The 19,532-nt window shown below is 56.2% G+C and overlaps 1 protein-coding gene across 6 annotated transcripts in view; it reads left to right on the forward strand.

The window, feature by feature from the left end:
- The window catches only part of Gse1 (Gse1 coiled-coil protein), a 360,992-nt gene that overhangs the window by 315,111 nt on the left and 26,349 nt on the right, over nt 1-19,532 (forward strand). For 3 of the 6 annotated variants that reach the window (XM_028752324.1, XM_028752333.1, XM_028752349.1), the window contains one exon: nt 16,610-16,828. The exons of 2 other annotated variants lie outside the window; for them this stretch is intronic. In XM_028752324.1, the coding sequence (XP_028608157.1) occupies nt 16,610-16,828 (219 nt within the window). Of the gene's footprint in view, nt 1-531; nt 683-16,609; nt 16,829-19,532 lie in introns of those variants that run through there. One more of the 6 variants, XM_028752341.1, reaches the window with a different exon arrangement.

Here is a 19,532-nt window from a genome sequence, read left to right on the forward strand (position 1 = left end):
GGCTCGTGGCCCGAGTTCTTAACACTTAAGTCCTTTAAAGTTGCGGTAATAGATGAGGCGTCTTGAAGAGCGAGGGAGGCCAACGGCCTATATTGTGTGGTCCCCTCCACTCAGCACAAGGAAAGGCCTCCTGGGCGCTGGGTTTATCCCTCCCCTCTCTTAGTGGGTGGCCAGGTGCCAGGCACTGTTCCAGGCGCTTGGGGAGGCGGCTATGAGGCTCGGATATGGCAGGCGTGTTGTAAGCCACTCCTCCCTTACTCTTGGAGACGAGTGGCCCGCGAGGGCTCTGAGAGATCCCCCCCCCCGACTGTCCAGCCGGGGTCGCCAGGAGCGCGGGGGCGGCACCTACCCGGCGGGCTGTGACCGCGCTGGGTGCTCCGGGCGGTCCGACGGTGCGCGCGCGTGCGCTTGCGGCTGAAACCCGACACCTCCCGCCGGCTGAGGTCAGGGCGCCGGGAGCGAGCCGGGGCCGGGGAGTGGGCGGCGTTGCGCTTGGGTGTGTCCTCGGCGGCGACAGCAGCAGGTGTTTCTTGGCCCAGGCCCCGGAAGCTCCACCTCCCCGAGCGGCCGAGCCGCCGCCGCACAGCCCCGGGTGAGATAAGCAGTTCAGACAAACCCGGGCGACGGTGGTGGCTCCGGCATGTGTCAGGCGCGGCGGAGCAGCGGGGCCCTGGCATGAAAGGTGAGCGCGCGGGTGGGGGTGGGGGTGGCGGGGGTTCCCTCGCTCTTCCTCTCCCCAAGTTTGTGGGCTCGGGAGGGGCGCCAACGGCCGGTGCCAGGTCCCGCGGGTGTGAGGGACGAGAAGAAGCGCGGGGCGCGCGGCCGAGCTGAAGCCACTGTCGCGGCTGCGCGCGCGCGCCGGGCGCAGCGGGCTCTGCGGCCGCGGAAGTGCGCGGGGAAGTGCGCGGGGGCGGCTCCGGGGCTCGCGGTGGAAGCAAAACTTTGGATGGGGCGGGGGCGCCCGGGCAGGTGGTTGGATGGGGGGGTGCCTTGCCTGGGATGGCAGTCTAAGGGACCTCCGCGCCCCCCGCCCGGCCCTTCCCGCTCCGCCTGGATGCGCCTCCCCGCCCCCCGCGGCCGCGCTGACGGCGAGTGGCCCGCCCGAGTGGAGCCGATTCAATTATATTGCAGCACCAGAGACACCTCGTCGCCCGCCGCCTCTCCGGCAGGCTAATTAAATTCCCTTCTTGGAGGCGGAGCGGGAGCTGGGCTGCCCTCCCCGCTGCCCGCCTCTCCGAGCGCCGGGAGGTGGCGGGGGCCGCTTAGGACTGCGAGGAGCAGGCTTGGGGCCGCAGATCTGGACATCGGAGCCCGGAGCGATCAAGGGGGCGCCCCCGCCGCACCTGCCACCCGTGGTGGGGGGGGTGCCAGCTCGAGTTGGGTCGGTTTGGTGCTTGCAAACCAGCCTTTGTCTCCTTGCGTTTAAAGCACACTAAGCCCTTGCTAGACCCCTGCGGTGTCTTATCTGTCGCGGTTGAGGCCCACACAGGTTGGGGGTTTGAAAACAAAAAGCGAGACCACCAAATGGAAGGGTGGGGGAGAGAGAGAGAAAGAAACAAAATACAAGATCCTTTTGTAAAGGGGGCCGGAACAAAAGGCGCAGCCTCGTTCTAGGAGGGAGCATCGGGCCTAAGCCGATCTCTAGCACTGGGGGACAAAGAGGCAGGAGGTCTTGGCTTGGGCGCTTGGCAGTGTCTCAGTCTCTTGCCTGAGACTCATTTACCCCTTCTTTCTTAGGAAGACATGGCCCCCCTGGCGAGCAGCCTTCCCTAGTCGTCCGTGTTACTTAACCTAGGTAGGTTACTTTAGTGTTGCTCAGCCCGTGTTTACAGCCGCCCCCACCCGCAGGCGGGGAACCTGAGGCGCAGGCTGTGTCTGACTCAGCCACTCAGTCGCCCCGCCACAGGTGAGGGGGGCCGGGGCACAGGCTCCGACTGGCAGCGTGTGTCATCTGCTGTGCTGGGTGTCACGCCCCACCGGGTGGACCGGAACCAAGGTTGCTGGCAGGCTCCCTCGATGGGACTCTGCTGTACAGGACCAGCTTGCTCAACACTTCTCACACAGCCACCGGGTCACGCCTGACCACCTCCTGGGGGGGGGGTGCCCTGATGGCTTGGTACAAGGTTGGCTTTTGTCGCCTGGTCTGGCAGCTGGAGCGAAGGAGGCTTTGAGGAGGTGGGGGGCGCTGGTGAGCAGCCAGCCAGAGCCCCGGGGTCAGCCACGCCTTCGGAAAGGAGGTAGGAGACCTGTCCTGGCTTTGGGCTCTGTTCTGCCTGCCTTAGGGCAGATTCTGAACCAGGAAGGGAGAGAGGCCAGATCAGGCCCTGACCTGTTGAGGGCAGCTATTAGGATCCTGACCTGTTAGGGTTGAAAGGGGTTGTATGTAGTTCCTTTAAATTTGACATTTTAAAATGACTAAGAACCAAGCCTTGTCAGGTCCCCATTAACCTAACTTTGGAGCTGGCCTGGGGGCGATTCTGTTGCCTCTAGGTATTTTTAATGGGGTTGGGGTGGTGGGACTGTTCCAAAAAAGGCCTGACCCTTTGGAAGCCTCCGTTGCTCTTGGCAAAGCTGTCCCTCTGGCTGTGAGTAACTTCCCTGTCTCTGGAGGAAGTTGGAAGCTGCTGTGTGGTTTGCAGAAAGGCAGCCACCTCAGGGCTCAGCACCTCCAGCCCTAGGAAGGGAGAAGAGGTCTGCGCCACTTTGTGGTGGACCCGGGGCCTGCACCTCCTTCAGGCCCTCGCCCAAGCCCGCAGAGTGTCCCCAGCTGGCCTTGACCCTACAAGGCAGGTGTGGTCCATTTCCCTGCTGTGAAGGAGGTCTAGCCTCAGCTCCCTGCTGCTCTCCTCCCCTTCCTAGAGACGCAATGAGTAATAGCCAGCTGCCACTTTTCCCCCCTGCCCCCAGGAACCGGCAGGGGCTTGTGGAGTGAGCCAGCAAGGCCGGTTTTTCCTGGCCCCATCTGCAGCCTTGGAATGCCCAGCCTGGGTTACTCCAAAGCCTGGTGGGGTTGGATAGGAGCCTTCTGGTGGGGGGGGGGAGAGCACGTTAATTACCCGTGTTGTGGCAACAGCCACAAACCCTCTATGAGGCCCAGCCCACCTCTTTCCCTCTCCCTCCCTCTCCTGGGATCTTGAGTCGAGAGAGCATGTTTAACCTGCAGAGAAGCCTGTTTGAGGTGACATTTCAGCCCGGTGCCTGTGCAGCAGACCTGCCGACTCACTTTAATTTCTGCCCCCATGGAGTCTCAGATCTCCACGGCCTGGCCAAGTGCAGCCCGCCAGTACTGCTGGCTTCACTTCCCACGCTGGCCTTTCTTCCTCCCTCCCCCTCCCCGGGCACACAGGCCACAGCCTGGGAGGTGACGTTTCTGAGTGTTCCTGTCAATGAGAATTTATCGAGCGCCTCCTGAACCCGGCCTCGCGCTCGCTGCTGGGAGGTGTACAGACAGATGAAACGGGAGAGCATCCAACGGCAGGCAGCTCTTGGCGGCTGCCAACGTGCGCTCCTCCGGAGGCCTTTTAATCTGGCTTCTACAGCTCATCTCCCCACCAGCTCCTCAGGCTCCTTCATGCCCTCCACCCCCTCCACCCCCTCCACCCCAGCCAGATAAAGCTACTTGAGCAGCCCTGTCTGGCAAGTCCCTGTCCTTGTGTTGGTGGCCCCTGGGTCTGGCCGGCTCCAGGCGACACCCACCCCTCCTTTTAGAGGATAGGGGAGTGACAGCTTCAGGGAGACTAGGACTGAGGTTAGGCCTGAAGGAATGGTTGTAGGTAACAGATCTTGAGGACACCAGAGTCTGTTCTCAGTCACCATGGAACTGTGATAAAAGGGTTTGGCTGGATTCTGGGGAGCGGGACATCAGTAACTGGAGAGTAGGGTGTGTGGAAAGGGGTTGTTCTGGTTTGAGAGGATCATTATTGGCTACAATTTAGGGGGAAAAAACCCCACTCATATCCAGGCCATGCCACCAATCAGATGAATCTTCATCTCTAGGGTGGGACCTGGCATCTGTATTCTGTTATTTATTTATTTTTAAGATTTATTTTGCCTGGTTGTGGTGACATAGGCCTCTTAATTACAGCAGTCAGGAGGCAGAGGCAGGTGGATCTCTTGAGTTCCAGGACAGCTGGGGCCGAGAAACAGAGAAACTCTTGTTTTGAAAAAGAAAAAAAAATAAAAGATTTGTTTTTATGTGCATATGTGAATACATGTCTGTGTACCCCGTATGTACAGTGCCTGCCGTGGTCAGAAGTGGGTGTTGGATCCCCTGAACCTGGAAATCTAGACATGGCGGACATGGCGGTTAGAAACCGCCATGTGCATTCTGCCAATTAAGTCATTCTCTCTGAGAGTTGCAAGTGCTCAGGACTGCTGAGCTATCTCCAGCCTTGCGGGGTTGTTTGTTTGTTTGTTTGTTTGTTTTGAGACATTCTTGCTGTGTTCTAGTCAACCATGAAAAACTTTGTAGTCCGAGCTGGTCTCAAACTCACAGCCTATATATATATCCACCTCTTTCCACCTTGTGTTGAGATTAAAGGTGTGCTATTATAAAGGCATGCGTCACACCTGGAGTAACAGGCTGATTTATTTTTTTGTGAAGCTTTCTGCATGTAGCCCAGGCTGGTGATCTCAGTATCTTGTTGTCTTGTGATAAGGTCTTCTATCTAAGGCTGGCCTCAGAGTATCTAAGGATGATCTTGATCTTCTGCTTCTCCTGCCTAGACTCCCAAGTGCTGGGATTACAGAGTGAGCCGCCGCCACCACCTTTATGCAGCTGAGGGGAGAACCAGTGCCTTGGGCTTGCAAGGCAGTAGTGTACCAGCTAGTCTTAAACTCTTTTTATTTTTGCTTTGTTTTTTTGGTTTGTTTGTTTGTTTGTTTGTTTTTCCTAAAGACAGGGTTTCTCTGTGTAGCTGTGGTTGTCTGGAACTCTCTCTGTAGACCAGGCTGGCCTCCAATGTACAGACACTGCCTTCCTCCCCAGCATTGGGATTTAAGGCGTGCATCAGCACAGCCTGCCTGGTCTTGAACTCTTGATCAGTCTCATGCTTGGCTTTGGGCCTCTGCACTGTTTTACACCCTTGGTCCTCGTATTGGAACACCCTCCCCTAGAGATGATGATTGGGATGTTGCTGGCCTAAAAGTACACCCAGAACCCTTCGCTGTTGCTCTGTGGCTCGTTCCTTAAGTTATGCTTAGTGGGAGCTTTGGAAGTGGTGGGTCAGAGACAAAGTGCTACAGATGGACCCCTGACTGTGAGATGGACATGCAGAGGTCCCAATTCCAGGGTGGGATGGGGGAGGAGCTTAGATAGTGACACATGTGCCCCAGACATTGGGCTGAGGCCAGTAGTCAGAGAAGGGCTAACACATCTGGGGGGGGGGACCAGTCAACCGGCTGCTATGCATCTCTCAGCCTGTGTTTATGTACCTGGGTTGTGGGTTTCAGTGGTGGCCTCTGGCCTAGGGCAGGTAGTAAGCTGTTAAGTGCTTGAGCTGTTAAGTGCTTGTTACTGGGTTTTTAAGGGGTCCCTGGTACCCACAAGCACCATAAAGGGTGATGGTGTCCCTGTAATTTCAACACAGATACAGGTCCTCTGTCTTCATGGTGAACAGCAAGGGGACCCTTTTTCTTGGTATGAATTAGCCCCTGTACCATTCTGCCGTGTGGAATTATCCAACTGTTCTGGATGGTCACCTGTCTGTGGGATCACCAAAACCAGCTCAGATGCCCGTGTGCAGATACCCTCACCTCACTTCCTGCTCAGATGCCCGTGTGCAGATACCCTCACCCCACTACCTGCTCATGCCCGTGTGCAGATACCCTCACCTCACTACCTGCTCAGATGCCCGTGTGCAGATACCCTCACCCCACTACCTGCTCAGATGCCCGTGTGCACGTACCCAGCCTCCTTCTACCTTGGGTTCCGTGGGCTGCCCTTGGGAGCCTGGCTTTGAGGAGGCACTCCAGCACACACTGCCCCCTCATCTCGCCCCCCTGCACTCACACAGTGGGCCTGCGGCTGCAGGCAGCCATAAAAGGCATCGATCTGTACGCTTTTGGTCAGAGCCGTATTGATGTTGGACAGGTTAAGCCGTCCCCAAGGAGAATCCATGTGTCGGGCTGAGGACAAGCAGGCTTGCACGGGCTGGGGGAGGGGCCAGGCTGAGGCTGCAGGTGCAGTTTCAACTAACCCTGGGCTTGTCCCTTTTCTGGGAGAGGGGGTTGGGGGCCAGACCCTGGCAGTATCCTGCCACATATTTGGGGCAGGCGTCTTCCTAGCATCTCCCAGGGCCCAAGGCACCCCAGATCCAAGCGGTCTCTGGCCAGATGGGGATAACCTGAGTCTTTGCATGCAGATGGATCTCTCCCACCCAGCTTCCTGCTTGTGGTCAGACATTGGACCCACGAGGCAGTGTGCCAGGCTTGGCGAGAAGCTAGACTCCCAAGTTCTCTTATGCCCTGACTTCAGATCTCTTCTCCCTCAAGGGACAGGTCGCCAGTGTGGAAGGAAGGGTCTGTGTAAACAGAGTGGATCTTTCCCAGTTGCTGCTGGTGTGCGCCTGTCTTTGGTTTTTTGTTTTTGTCAGTGCACTTGGTGCATGGGTGTTTTTCTCGTTTGTGTGAGGGCAGGAGGGCCCCAGTAGTAGCAGGTGCATCTCCAGGTGCAGAAACCTCAGGTCAAACAGTTAAGCTATCCCTCTTGTCCCTGTCTTCTGCCACCTGTTTGGTGGCAAACTCTGGCTTCCTCACTCCACGGCTGAGGAAATGGTCCAAGCGTCTGCCTTCCAGTGCCTATGTAGCCGCCAACCTCTGAACTGCTGGGAACCCATGGGCCGCTCTCTTGAGTTCCCCATGGCACCCAACCTCCCCTGGGTTAGGGAGGCGTGTGCCGTCATGGTTTCCCATCCAGGTGACCCTTTCCTCAGCTTCTTTTTCCTGAGTGTGTGTCTGGCAAGCAGAACTGTGAGCCGTGCCTTAGTCCTGGGGCCTCAGACCTTGTCATTTAGGCACGGGGTGTGGCCCTTAACTAAAGAACAGCTAAGGTTTCACTAGCTGCTTGTAAGCCTCCGAGTTCAAGGTGCTGTGTAGAGAAGTCCCTGACTTCTGATGTCTCAACTTACTCTTTGATCTTTATGACAGAAAGCAGTGCATGCTGGGTAGAAATCACATTTCAGTTTTTCTTTTTTAGAGTGTGTGTGTGTGTGTGTCCGTGCGCGTGTGTGTTCATGTACAGTGGATGTGGAAACTCCAGCTTTCGTGCGTTGGAGGTGACTGCCACAGAGCTCTTGGTTTTGAATTTTTTTAAAAGATCTGTTTATTTCCATTTTATACGTACCAGTATTTTACCATCATGTACATGTGTGTGCCATGAGCCGGTGGTGGCCTCAGAGGCTGGAAGAAAGTATTGGGTGGTTGTAAGCCACCAAGTAGGTGCCAGGAACCCAATCTAGGTCCTTTGCATGAGCAATAACTCTTAACCACTGAGCCATCTCCCCAGCCCCACCCTCTGTATGTCCTGGCTGGCTGTCCTGAAACTCACTGTAGACCAGGCTGGCCTCGAACTCAGAAACCCGCCTGCCCCTGCCTCCCAAGTGCTGGGATTATAGGCGTGTGCCACCACTGCCCGGCTTTGTATTTTTTTTGTTTTGAGAGAGCCCTCAAACTTTGTTCTGTAGCTCAGGCTGGACAATTGTAGGCAACTGACTGTGTAGCTGTGATGACCTTGAGCTTTGACCTTACATAAGATTGTCACATACATCAACGTATTCGTTATCTCTTTGGGGTGTCCCTCTGTCCTTGTGCCAGGCAGCAGTTGCTGTCCACAGTTAGCTGCTGGTGGCAAGGGGAACTTGACCGGCCACGACAATGTTGAATTTGTTGGGAGTGTGAACGCTTTTTTGTTGTTGTTATTTGAGACAGGGTTTCTCTGTAGCCCTGGCTGTCCTGGAACTTGACTAGGGCGGCCTTGAACCCACAAGAGATCTACCTGCCTCTATCTCTGCTGCTGAGGTTAAAGGTGCCTGCCACCATGCTCAGCTGTCTGCAGCCAGAGCCCATGAAATAGGCTGGAGAATTCTGGGAAATAAACTAGGGTATTCTGGGAAGTGTGCCTGGGGCATTCTGGGAAGTGGGCTGGGGGGGGGTGGGTTCTGAGAAGTTGACTGGAAGTTTGATGGTGTTCGTACCCTTATGTATCGAGCCTTCTACCTGCATGGCTGTTCTCAAGTGGGACTCCTTGGTTGGCTAGGCTGGAGAAGGGAATGTGGTGGTAAAGCCCTTTAAGTCTTTAAGACAAGTTAAGCAACCCTGAGCTGAAACCCCTAACCGCTCCAAAATCATCACCGGTTGTAAACACCAATGTCGCTTCACAGTAGAAAACTCTATACCGCGAAACTGTTCCGTACCTCAAAAGATTAAAATTACCACGCAGGGCTGGGGATGTGGCTGGGCAGTTGTTACTGGTCTGGTGTGTGGGAGGCCCTGGGGTCACTCCAGGCTTGGGCCAGGAGAAACCATGCTTAGAGTAATTACTGCTCTCAGAGAGGGTGAAAGTTAAGTTACCATAACCCGTGGTGGTCCTCTCCTTGACACCCTGGGGGTAGGGTAGGGATCCGATGTCTTCCCGATTCTGGCTGCCTCAGGCCCCTGTGCATGGACACACATACAAATAAAAAAGTAAATAAATTCACTTTAGGTTGCGTGTCTTCGTGTGTAGAAAGCAGCTTTGGGTCTTGACTATAGACAGGAGTTTCTTCCCCAAGGTAGTTTACTGTAAAGGTGTAGATATTCCACCTTTGAAAGATGCTGAGCCCATGCGTTTCAGGTCAGGACTCTGCAGCCTGCAGTGCCACATAAAGGCATGATGGGACAGATGCTACCCGCTTCTTTGCTGGCTCTCACCTGCCCCTGGGTGGAGATGTTGACGAGGGGAACTTGGTCCTGTGCTTAGCCAGACTTCACTGTGAGGGTTGTCTGCCCATATGGGAATCTCCCATAGGCTCCCAGGGAGCAGCCTTAGACTTGCTGCAGGGCAGGGTCAAGTCTGGGTTGTCCACCGGCCCCATTTTGCCAGAGGTTCCCATATAGAATTCTGCAGGATGTGGGTGTGCTTAAGTTACCAGGATGGCTTGTATGTGGGTGGTTGGTCACTCAGGGGTGCACCCTGGAGATGCTGACATACTTACCCCTGGTTTGCAGCTGTGTGTGGAGGAAGTTTTTCTCTGATGGAGGAGACCGGCTTGGCCTAAGGGTACTTGCTCCCCCCACCCCACCTCTCCCTTTCCCTGCCCTCTGCCTCTGCTGTGAATTTAATGGTGTCTGGGCATGGCATATTGGATTTTGAAGATGGTAGACCAGTCTGATACTGAGGCCTTGTACTGGAGCTTTCTTTGCCTCAATCCCTGAGTGACTTTGTCCCCATACATGGTGCTGGGGCAGGGGAGTTACTTAGAAGTGGCTGCTCAAAGAACTTCAGTGCACAGTTTATATCCAAGCCCCAAGGACCCAGCTGCCACTTTGAACCGCTCGGAGAGTAGAGCTTTGTGTCTAGGCCAGCAGGCTGCCCCGAGATACATCCTAGTCCCCGAAAGGGGTCTTTTAAAGTTTCCCTTGTGTTCCTTTATGTGTGTGTCTATCCCTGTGTGCATGTGAAGGTCTGAGGACAACCTGTGGGAAGTTGAGCCTCCTTCCTCCTTCACACTTGAGCTGTTGGGCTTGGTGGCCAGGACCTTTCCTGCAGGTCCCGGAACAAGCCACTTGACTGTTTTATAATCTGGGGCAAATCCTGAATCTGATTTGAGTGGTGGGCGAATTTGCTACCGTCTGAGAGGGACCCTCCTGGATGGGCCCCTTCCCCACTTCCTCTTGAACCAGCAAGCTAGCAGCACGGAGCCTGATCGTCCCAATGGGACCCAGAAGTTCCAGCTCCTGTGGACTCCCAACTGCCTGGGCTCATGTAGCCAGAGCCTGGGAGTGTGGCTTCCTGAGGCCTAGAGACAAGCACCGGGACCCCGGATTTGGGAATCTGTGGATTTTGTGACTCAGTACCTTGAAAGAAACTGAATCTTCATTTTGACCCAAATTCCATCTTAAGGTGTTCCCTCTGGCTCTCACTCAAACAACTTAAACATGACTTTAGGCTGGACACACACTCAGCCCCCTATGTTAGCAGAACGTGGTCATCTCTTCTCCCCACGGTTGCCCTGGGAACCTGAGGGTGACCCTTGGAAGTGTGCAGCCTGTGTTGGAGCCGTCGGCTCCCTGGGAACAAGGGGCTTCTATGCAAACCATGGCTTCCACAGTTGTAAGCAGCGACCTCCTGGCTAGAGGAAACCAGCCTGGTCTTGCTGTCCCCAGCCCTCTTTCAGAAATCCACATGAGACTACCTCCTATAGCACCTGCTGATAATGCTAGCAGGTGGCTGGTGTGTGCCCTGGTCCCCACTTCCCAAGTAGTCCTCTGGGGGTCCCCTCAACCTCCAGCCAAAGCAGGAAATGGGATTGGAGGGCCAGGCTTGGTGGAGCCTGGGAATCCCTGGGGAGCTGGGTGTCACATGGCTACAGCCTCCAGGCAGGTGTCAACCATACTGGCCTCTGGCTTGAATCCCACGGAGACTTGAAGGGGTGGCACTGGAGGGGAAGCATGGAGCCTCAGTCCTGGACAGCTTGAGTGTTTGTTTTTGGGGACTCGAGGAGGAGGCCAGCAGTGTCACAACAGGGCTCTTGGTGACCGCTGAAGCCTGAAGGTGCCGTGGGCCACTTGGGGCTCACTGAGGTGACAGACAATGGCTGCTGAGTGATGCTGCCTGCCTCTTGAGCAGTACACCCCTCGTCCCTCTGTAACAGGCATGGCGCGTGGTGGGCTCTCCAGGACAGTCGCCTGCACTGTCAAGGTGAAGAGTCTCTGACCCTTCCTTCCTTGGGCCATTCCCATCCCCCCTGCCTAGTGGGTGCTGGCTCAGTGTACATACGTTACTGGACAGAGGAGACAAGACTCTGAGCCCAGATGAGGTGTGGCTCTCTCCGGCCTCGGTTGCCCTCTGGGTAAAACACCCGGACTGGACTGGGTAATGGCAGAGTCTCCATGTCCAGGAGGCAGGATGAGCCAGACAACAGTCATGCTGAGAAGACATAGTGAGGTCCCTAGTCCCTGTCCCCAATGTTAGTAAGCAGCTGACAAGGGAACACAGGGAAGGAGATGGTCAGCTTTGTTTACTGAGCTGTGTGAGCGGCCCGTCCGTCTCACCTGCCCGCCGATGTTGTTGGTGTGTGGAGTCTGCTGATGCGAAGGGTAACCTGTGGGTAGCATTACACCTTGCTCCAAGCCAGTATCACCTCCCGCTGTTGTCACCCTCCGGGATTGTCACCCTCCGGGATGGTGCTGGGCTCTGAGCTGTTACTCTCTGAGTGGCCACCACTGGCCTCCCAACTTCGGGGGAGGGGGTGGCCCTTTTCTCTGGTGGCTTTTGCTGAGCCGGTGTGGGTGGCCGTATAGCCTCCTTCATCTGCCCACGCCAGGCTTCTCATGGAGCACAGGAGCCACTTAGAATAACCGCGTCAAATGTCGCTGCCATCTGTTGCCAGACTTCATCCCTGCTGCCGCCCCGGGAACCTCCGTCGCTTTGTACCTAGTCAGGTGATTCCTAGGAGGCCGGTGTCAGCTGGCCCACATACTGACTTGTGCAGGGCGAAAGTTGCTGCAGCCACAGAGCCCCGTGGCTCTTCTTCCCACCCTCCCCCTCCCCCTTCCCTCCCTCTCCCTCTCCCCCTCCCCCAGTCATACTGGGTCCTGCACCCAAGACCTCTCCATGCTAAGCGAGCACTTTACTGTTGAGCTCACCCCCAGCTTGCTTTTCACTACTTGTTCTTAAGACGAGTTTTCACCAAGTCTAGGTTGGCATTAAACCCATGGTCCCCCTGCCTCAGCACCCGGAGTTCGAGCACCGTCCCTTGCTGTTACCCCTTCCTTTGCATCTTTTCGATCCACCATGTGTGGGTCTCCTGTCACACTGTACTCCCAAGTTTTTCTGAACACTAAGCCAGAAGGGCCTTTGACATCATGGTGGTTGGTGGATAGGGAAAGGCTTGTGGGGGAGGGGGTACCGAAGGGTCCCCATCCTCTTCCCTCCCGTGGCTTCGGAGAACCCCAGAGGCTGCTTATACATCATGGCATTCTATGTGTGCTGTGGGCGGCCCCTCCTGTTCTTGTCAACAGTGCCGAGGTGGATAAACCTCTCCTGTCTCTCTCCCTCATTCTGCCTGGCTGCCTTGTCCCCCCCTGACCCACAGATCAGAGCCCCTGTCATACCCTGACCACCCCACTCGCCTGCTGCTTTCTCTGCTTTCACGGTCTTGGGTCAGGAGTCACCATCTGCTCTGTTCTCCCACTCTGATGCCTTGTGAGGAGGTTCCTGGGGGAGCTGACCTTGCGAGCCACAGTGGGGCAGTATTTAGCAGCCTGGGGGGGGTACACTCAACCATTGAACATCAGCAGACCTCCCTGCCCCCCCCCCCCCCGTGCCCTGGAGAAGCTGCCCCACATGGGTGCACTCAGAACAAACCAGTGTCGGCACATAATAATGAATTTATTATGAAGCCATCCGGGCTCTGGGGATCACGTGGCACCCCACGCTTACCACAGCCGCTGCCAGGTCCCTGCAGCAGGGTGACCCCAGCCTTGTTAGAGCTGCAGAAGCAACACCCTCTGGGCCACACGGGGATCACAGGGGGTGGGGCGTAGAGCCTGGGCTGACCCAGCCTCTGGTCTGTTCACAAACATTTCAGTGTGTGGTAATGGAAAATGTCGAAGGGGCAGATAGAGCATCCAGGTCCACGCTGCCTGAGAGCTTTCCTCTGCCGGGCACGGCTTCCCTGGGTGTAATTACCCCAGGGTGAGGGGCTGCTGAGGGAGAGGAGGGGGCGGATTGGTGCTTGAACCAGGCCTTCAGAAAATTCATCTCCGCTATTAGCTGGTAATTACAGAGCAGAAGGAGCAGGCCCGAGATCTGGTGCCGGGAGGAGCTGGGATGAAAGGGACGGTAATTACGGCCTCAACGGGAGGGAGGCTGGGCTGATTAATAACTCCTGATGTACTGCAGGAGGGAAGTGGCGTTGGAGACCCCCCCAGCCAGCCCCCCACCCCATGAAGCCTGCTGGGGGTCAACTGTGCAGGGCCAGAGGGAGGTGAGTCGAACAGTATCTCCTGCCTGATGCCCTGGGGTCCCTTCCTTGACATTGATGCACCTGGGCATGTTGGAAACCTAAAGGCATGTTAGAAATTGGGCAGGCAAGGCAGGGTGCACCGAGGAAGCCTGGCTGTCTCCCATAACCCCCACCCCCTGGCTATTTTGTGGAGATAGCTGCTTCTGGCAGGAACCCAAGCTCTCGTCGCTGGTCTAGAGAGAGGAAAGCCGAGGCTGAGTTGAGAGAGAAGGTTTGGACGAGGCAGCAGGAAGGAGCCAGTGTAGAGTGCCCAGGAGGCCACTTAGATTTAGGTTTGCTTTCCCACTGAGCTGCTCGCCTGGAGAGCATGGACAGCACAGGCGGCCCCGGGCCTCATCCATCACGGGCCGTGCACCACACAGCTTATTCCCCAGCTGTTAGGATAATGAATTCACACGAGCCAGTCCCGTAGAGGAGGATCCAGTCGACGGCTAGGAGCAGAGAAGTTAATAAATACCCCCCTAATGAGGGCAGGGAGAGCAGGCATCCCGTGGCCACCTCTCTCCTTTCCGCTGCCCCTGCCTGCCGCTCCTGAGCCTCTGTGGACACTGGTACCTGCCTATAGAAGTGGCTTCTTCTTATTATTATTTAGGCACAGAATAGGCACCATCCCTCATGGGTCTAGGCCAGTGAGTGAAGGGACTCTAAAGCCCCGCCTGTAAAAAATTTGGCAGTGTATCCTCTTTGGTACCCAAGGCCGTCCCTCCCCCGCCCCTCCCCCCACCAGCCCCGTGTGCGCATGTGAGGAATGGTGTTAATTTTAGACTCCCCCTAATGAAGCCGCTCATTTGGAATTCTATTTTAAGTGAGCTGACATCAGAGCAGCTTCCCAAGCTGGGAACATACTAATACCTCCAGGACCTAGTCTTGGGGGACACCCCCCCTCCCAAGGGTGGGAGAGAGGGGCAGCCATGCCCTGGGCATGAGGCCCCCACCAGTGTGTCCCCTGCTCTCTGACGAGTGGGGTCCTATCTGGGTCACCCACAGGAGCATGATGGGGGCATCTTGATAGCATGTGGTGCAGGGAGGTCCTGCCCACCACAAAGCTTGTTATCTGTCATCCTGCCAAGCCTGGTGGGCCCAGCGTATCTGCTCAGACCCATCGTCATCTTAAAGGCCCCTCTGTGGCACGGTCCCCTCCTCAGATTTGGGGGATGGGCCTACAGCTGTACAGTGAGCTGCCGCTCCTAGCACCTCCATCTGCCTTGCTGCCCACCTGGTGCTGGTGGTTGTTGGGTGAGGCACCAGAAGCTTGGATCCTCCTGCCGGGTCTGAGGCAGCTTGTTTCACACAAGACATAGCTCTTCCCCAGAGTGGGAAGTGGGCCCTGCTCTAACCCACCCTTGTGCTGGGCTACCCACTCATATCTATGGAGCGAGCCCAAGGACACCATCCCGGAACGGAACGAGGGGTGGAGGCGTGTGATGGCTCCTGAGGTGGCTTCTCAGTGTTAGTGGAGGCTGAGGGTCAGTCAGGTCTGTTGGCAGATTGGCGTTTCTTAGCTTCTGATGGGCTCAGGTGCACAGCTTGTTCCCGATCCTATGCCCCAAAGTTGGTGTGGCAAGTAGGTTAGGGTCTCCTGGTGCCTGGAGTCTCTGTGGGTCTACGACAGAAAAGGCTTAGCGTGCTGCCTGTCTGCTCCAGGGACTGGAAGGCAAGAAGGGGTTATGTGCCCCTCCCCCTCCCCAAGCTTAAAACAATGTATTTGTTGGAAGTGAGTTGTCAGATCCGTTCACATACAGACCTGTCTCTGCGTCTTGCAGGGATGAGTGACAAGACTTGGGAGCGTGTTTTAAATCACTGGAGTCCTGTAGTTCTGAGTGACGAGGCACGGCAGGGCTCGGGTTGAGCCTCAGGATGTGAGGAGAGTAAGAACATTACCATTCAGCTGTGGTAGCAGGCCAGCCTCGGTACACCTGACCTCAGCCTCAGTATACCCCTGGCCTCAGTTTCACCATCTGCATTCCTTAAAAGAGGCGTGGTAGACAGTGGCCTAATGGCTTGGCTACTTCCTAAGCTCCCCGTCTGCGTCATTGGTTCTGAACCTTCTTAATAAATACTGTGACCCTTTAATACAGTTCCTCATGTTGTGGTGACCTCCAGTCATAAAAAAATTGTTGCGTTGCTACTGCGTAACTGTAATTTTGCAACTGTTAGGAGTTGTAATATAAATAAATACTGCTTTTTCTGATGGTCTTAGGCAAGCCCTATGAAAAAGTCACTCAACCTCCCAAAGACATCAGGACCCCCAGGTTGAGAACCCCACTAGTTTAGAGAGACACCCTGATTAGATCTTAGGAGCTGTCCCCAGGATGCCGTGGCTACCTGATCCTCTACACAGAAAAGGGCCTGGTATGGACGCAGGTCAGCCTCGAGGCTCAGCAGCCTCCTGCTCCAAGCCATGACCCCATGCACCACAGGACCTGGCGACAACTGGAAGCCAGCCTGCTTGCTCTGGGAATCCTTTGCTGCCCAGAGCAGCCTTTGCTGGTGTGCAGAACCTCAGTGTCCTTCTTGTGAAGCCTCTGTTCTGGTGGCCTTATTTTGGGGGCACCCATGTGGAGGAAGCAGGAGCCAGGGGAAGATGGGACGTTTGTGAGAAATTGCTCTATGGTGTGGTCTCTGTGAAGCTGGGAGCCTCTTCCACACGTGACAGGAAGCAGCTTGGTACCTGATGGCAACTGGAAAGGCTGAAGGAAAGAAGTGTGTGGTGCCCGCCCCCCCCCCCCCCAGCTCATCTTCCCTCTGTGGAAGAGGCCAGTATGTCCAGGCTACAAAGTGGTTTGGAAGGCAGATTTCATTCTTTAGCATTTTCAGGCTCTGGGACCTAGGGAAGGGCTTCGCCAGGGCGGTATCTTTGGCCATCGTCCCCTCCCACCTGGAGGAGATTGGAGATGAGGAGAATGAGGAGGAGGAGACTGGACCCGGCCTGAGAGGGATTTAGGCACTGGGTATGCGTTGATCCCACAGACAGACCTCAGTTTTCCTTTTCTGTACTATGGGGTGGTTGTTGAGCCGGCCTCCTGATGCCGTAGGAGATGTCGGCAGTTCCGTACACCTGCTGCTGCTTGCGTTGTCTGATCAGGCATTCCGGCCCCTGCCTCGTCTCTCTCCTCAACCCTTGGGTCTGGTGGGACCCTGCATATGGCGCATCCGGGTACTCTGTAGGCCTGGCTCTGGGGAGCTGGTTCAGCGTTCAGCTTCACCGGGGTGTCTTCGGACCCATGGGGCCAGCTGGACTGTGGGGGATGGGCCCGCTGTCTGCAACGCTGGCTGTGCTCCGCTCTCAAGTGGCCCCTGGCTCTCGCTGCATGCCGCTGCGGTGCCCGTGGCGCTGGCGCTCTGCTCTCTGGGTGACACTGGTTCTTCTTTTCCTGTTTCAGGCATGAGCCATGAGCCCAAGTCCCCTTCAGTAGGGATGCTTTCCACGGCGACCAGGACCACCGCCACCGTCAACCCCCTCACCCCCTCGCCACTCAATGGCGCCCTGGTACCCACCGGTAGCCCGGCCACCAGCAGTGCGCTGTCGGCCCAGGCCGCGCCTTCCTCCAGCTTTGCCGCCGCGCTGCGCAAGCTCGCCAAACAGGCAGAGGAGCCCAGAGGTAAGAGGCACCAGGCCACTAGCTCGTGGGATGTCCCCTGCCCACCGTGCATCTCTCTGGCTGGCATGGCCGCGGGAGACATGTCTGCAGCCTGTGGTGTTCCTGCATCTCCCCTTCCCCACCACATCCAGGCAGAGCTGGCCCCGGGTACAGCTGTCGTCATACCTCTGGCCCTGACCCCTGACCACTGACATGTGACGTCAGCCCTGCACCCTGCTTCACTGTACCTTCCTCTCTGCCTGCTTCTGCCCTCCGCAGCTTCAGTGGCTACTGTAGAAGGTCATTGGTGGGCAAGTGGACTTGTCACTGGGGACGCCTATGGGACCACAGATTTGCCTTCTGAAACCTCCCGAGCTGGGGACATTGTGTGACTTTGGGCCAAAGGCTGGCTCTTCCTGAATTTGGTCTCGTTGACACAAGGTTCTCTTAGGTCCCTTCTGGCTCTGGCTTAGGACACTTCTTGTGTCTTGTGATGACCGTGCCGGTCAGGGGACTACCAATGGCACAGATGGGTCGGTTTATGCCTCAACACGTGAGCTCTTCCTGGCAACTCCTGGACTCACTGCTTGGAGAGACAGGAGCCCAAAGTATGGAAACCGGGAGCCATCTGCCTTGTCTCAAAGGCCCTGGACCCTGGGGTTCTGCAGGAGCCACAGTGACTCTGCTTACACTCATGCTTGCAGAGGAATAGAAGTCCGCTCTGGATGAGTAGGCCAAGATTCCCTGATTTCCCAGAGTTCTCTGCCCTGGTGGCTGGCAGAGGTGAGGGGGCCAGAGCAGGAGGGGAGGTAGGCAACATCCACCCAGTGGAGGAAAACTCCTGCCAGAGGACCACACCCAAGCTGGCCCATCTTGGTTGGGTGCTGGCCGGGTTCTGGTGACCCCAAGTAAGAAGCTGGTTTGCCCACCTCTGCTGCCTTGGGCTCTCCCATTGTCCAGCACAATCCTGAGGCTGACTGGTCAGACCATGTACCAGAGGCTGCAGGCCTCAGTGAATGGAAACATGGTCACTAGTGAACAACAGGTGCATTCTCCACCGTGCCTGTTGCTTCTTGGCTGTGATCTGGGCATCTGATGCCCAGGAACTTTGTGCCATACCGGGGCAAGGAGGTGGGGGCCGGCAGTGCCGCCGGCTGAGGCTTCTCTCTACTGACTTGTCTCCTGAGTCTTCGCCACGTGCAAATGGTGACGTAAGACTTGAGGTGCTTAGTGTCTGTGGCTACAGGGTAGCTTGGGGACCATGGGACATCCTGACACTGGTGTTCAGCTGAGCCTGGGCCCTCGTCTGCTACCTTACCGGAAACTGGGTGTGTCTTGGCAGCACTAAGTCTCCAGTTTCTCGTCTGTGTCGCCAGGATTTGTAGTGATTCTTTATCACCCCAGTTTCGACCCTGGTGCTACTGGGACAGCATGTTGTACAGATACTAACGCTACCACTCAGAGGTCATCTTGTGAATCCTTTCGTCCCCTGTCACCTCCAGCTGTTGAGAACTTTGAAAGGACTTGGACAGTTGGAACTAAGAATTTCAAACAAGTAGCCCTGGCGGGAGGAAGCTTCTTGTTCAGTAAGCACCAATATGGTGCCAGGGGGCTTGGTGGTTTGAGAGCTGTGGAGGTCTGGATTTGCCTCTTGGGCTGTGGGTTGTCAGTTTATTGGAACTCTGGCTAAGCAGGTGCTCCCAGAATACCTCACTCCCCAAGCCATATTTTAAATGGTGGTGGTGGGGGGGGGGGTGTTTGTTTGTTTGTTAGTTTGAGAGGGCTTCTCCGTGTAGCCCCGGCTGGCCTGGATCTCACTCTGTAGACCAGGCTGGCCTCAAATCAGAAATCCACCAGCCTCGCGCCCTCCACAGTCCTGGGATTAAAGACATGTGCCACTACCACCTGGTTTAAATATTTTTCTTGAGATCAGATGTCTTGCAGCCCAGGTTAGCCTGGAACTGTGTGTAGCTGAGGGTGACCTTGAATCTCTGATCATTGGATGATGGGTATCCAGCCCCATACCCAGCTCACAAAGTGCTGGGGGTTTCAAACCCAGGGCCTCGTGTATGCATGTAAGTGCTACCCCTGAGCTGGCTAACCTGTCCCACTTAGCTTTTAGTACACCTCTGTGACATTCCAGAACATGTTGTGTGTCCCCCGCAGGGTTACCTAACCCCTTTCTGGCCTTAGCCTTCCCCATGTTCCCCGGCCTTGCTCTTCCATTCTTTGCTCCACTGTGCAGGCCATGTGTCCTTCCCATACTGATCACACGGGGAAGCAGGTGGGACAGGCCCACCCTCACTGGACCCGGCACCCGCTGTCTCCCTGGGCTCTTCACTCCACGCCCCGCCAGCCTCTCTGTCACTGGGAGAAGAAGCTAAGCCTGGAGATTGAGAATACTCATTTTAGACAATTCTAGGCTCTTGCTCTGAGGCCCCCACAGGGCAGGTATCTGAGCTGCCGAGCCTGAGTAGTGGTTCTCTCAGCTCCCTCGAACAGCGGAAGAAGGCTCTGGAGCGAAGGTGGGGTGTCCTCTAGAACTGCCACTGTCACCCCACAGGGGTCTTACTCTGTGTCCCCTCCGTCCCTCTGAGGCTCTGCCCCGTGCCCACCCTTCCTGGAAACAGTTGTATTTTTAGCTCTCTGACCGGGCTCCCCTAGGCTTCTGCGGCCGACGTCTCTCTTCTTCGTCTCTCTTCTTCGTCTCTCTTCTTCGTCTCTC

Source organism: Grammomys surdaster, unplaced genomic scaffold (genome assembly GCF_004785775.1).
Source record: "Grammomys surdaster isolate TR1022 unplaced genomic scaffold, NIH_TR_1.0 128, whole genome shotgun sequence".
In the NCBI taxonomy this organism is placed as follows: domain Eukaryota; kingdom Metazoa; phylum Chordata; class Mammalia; order Rodentia; family Muridae; genus Grammomys; species Grammomys surdaster.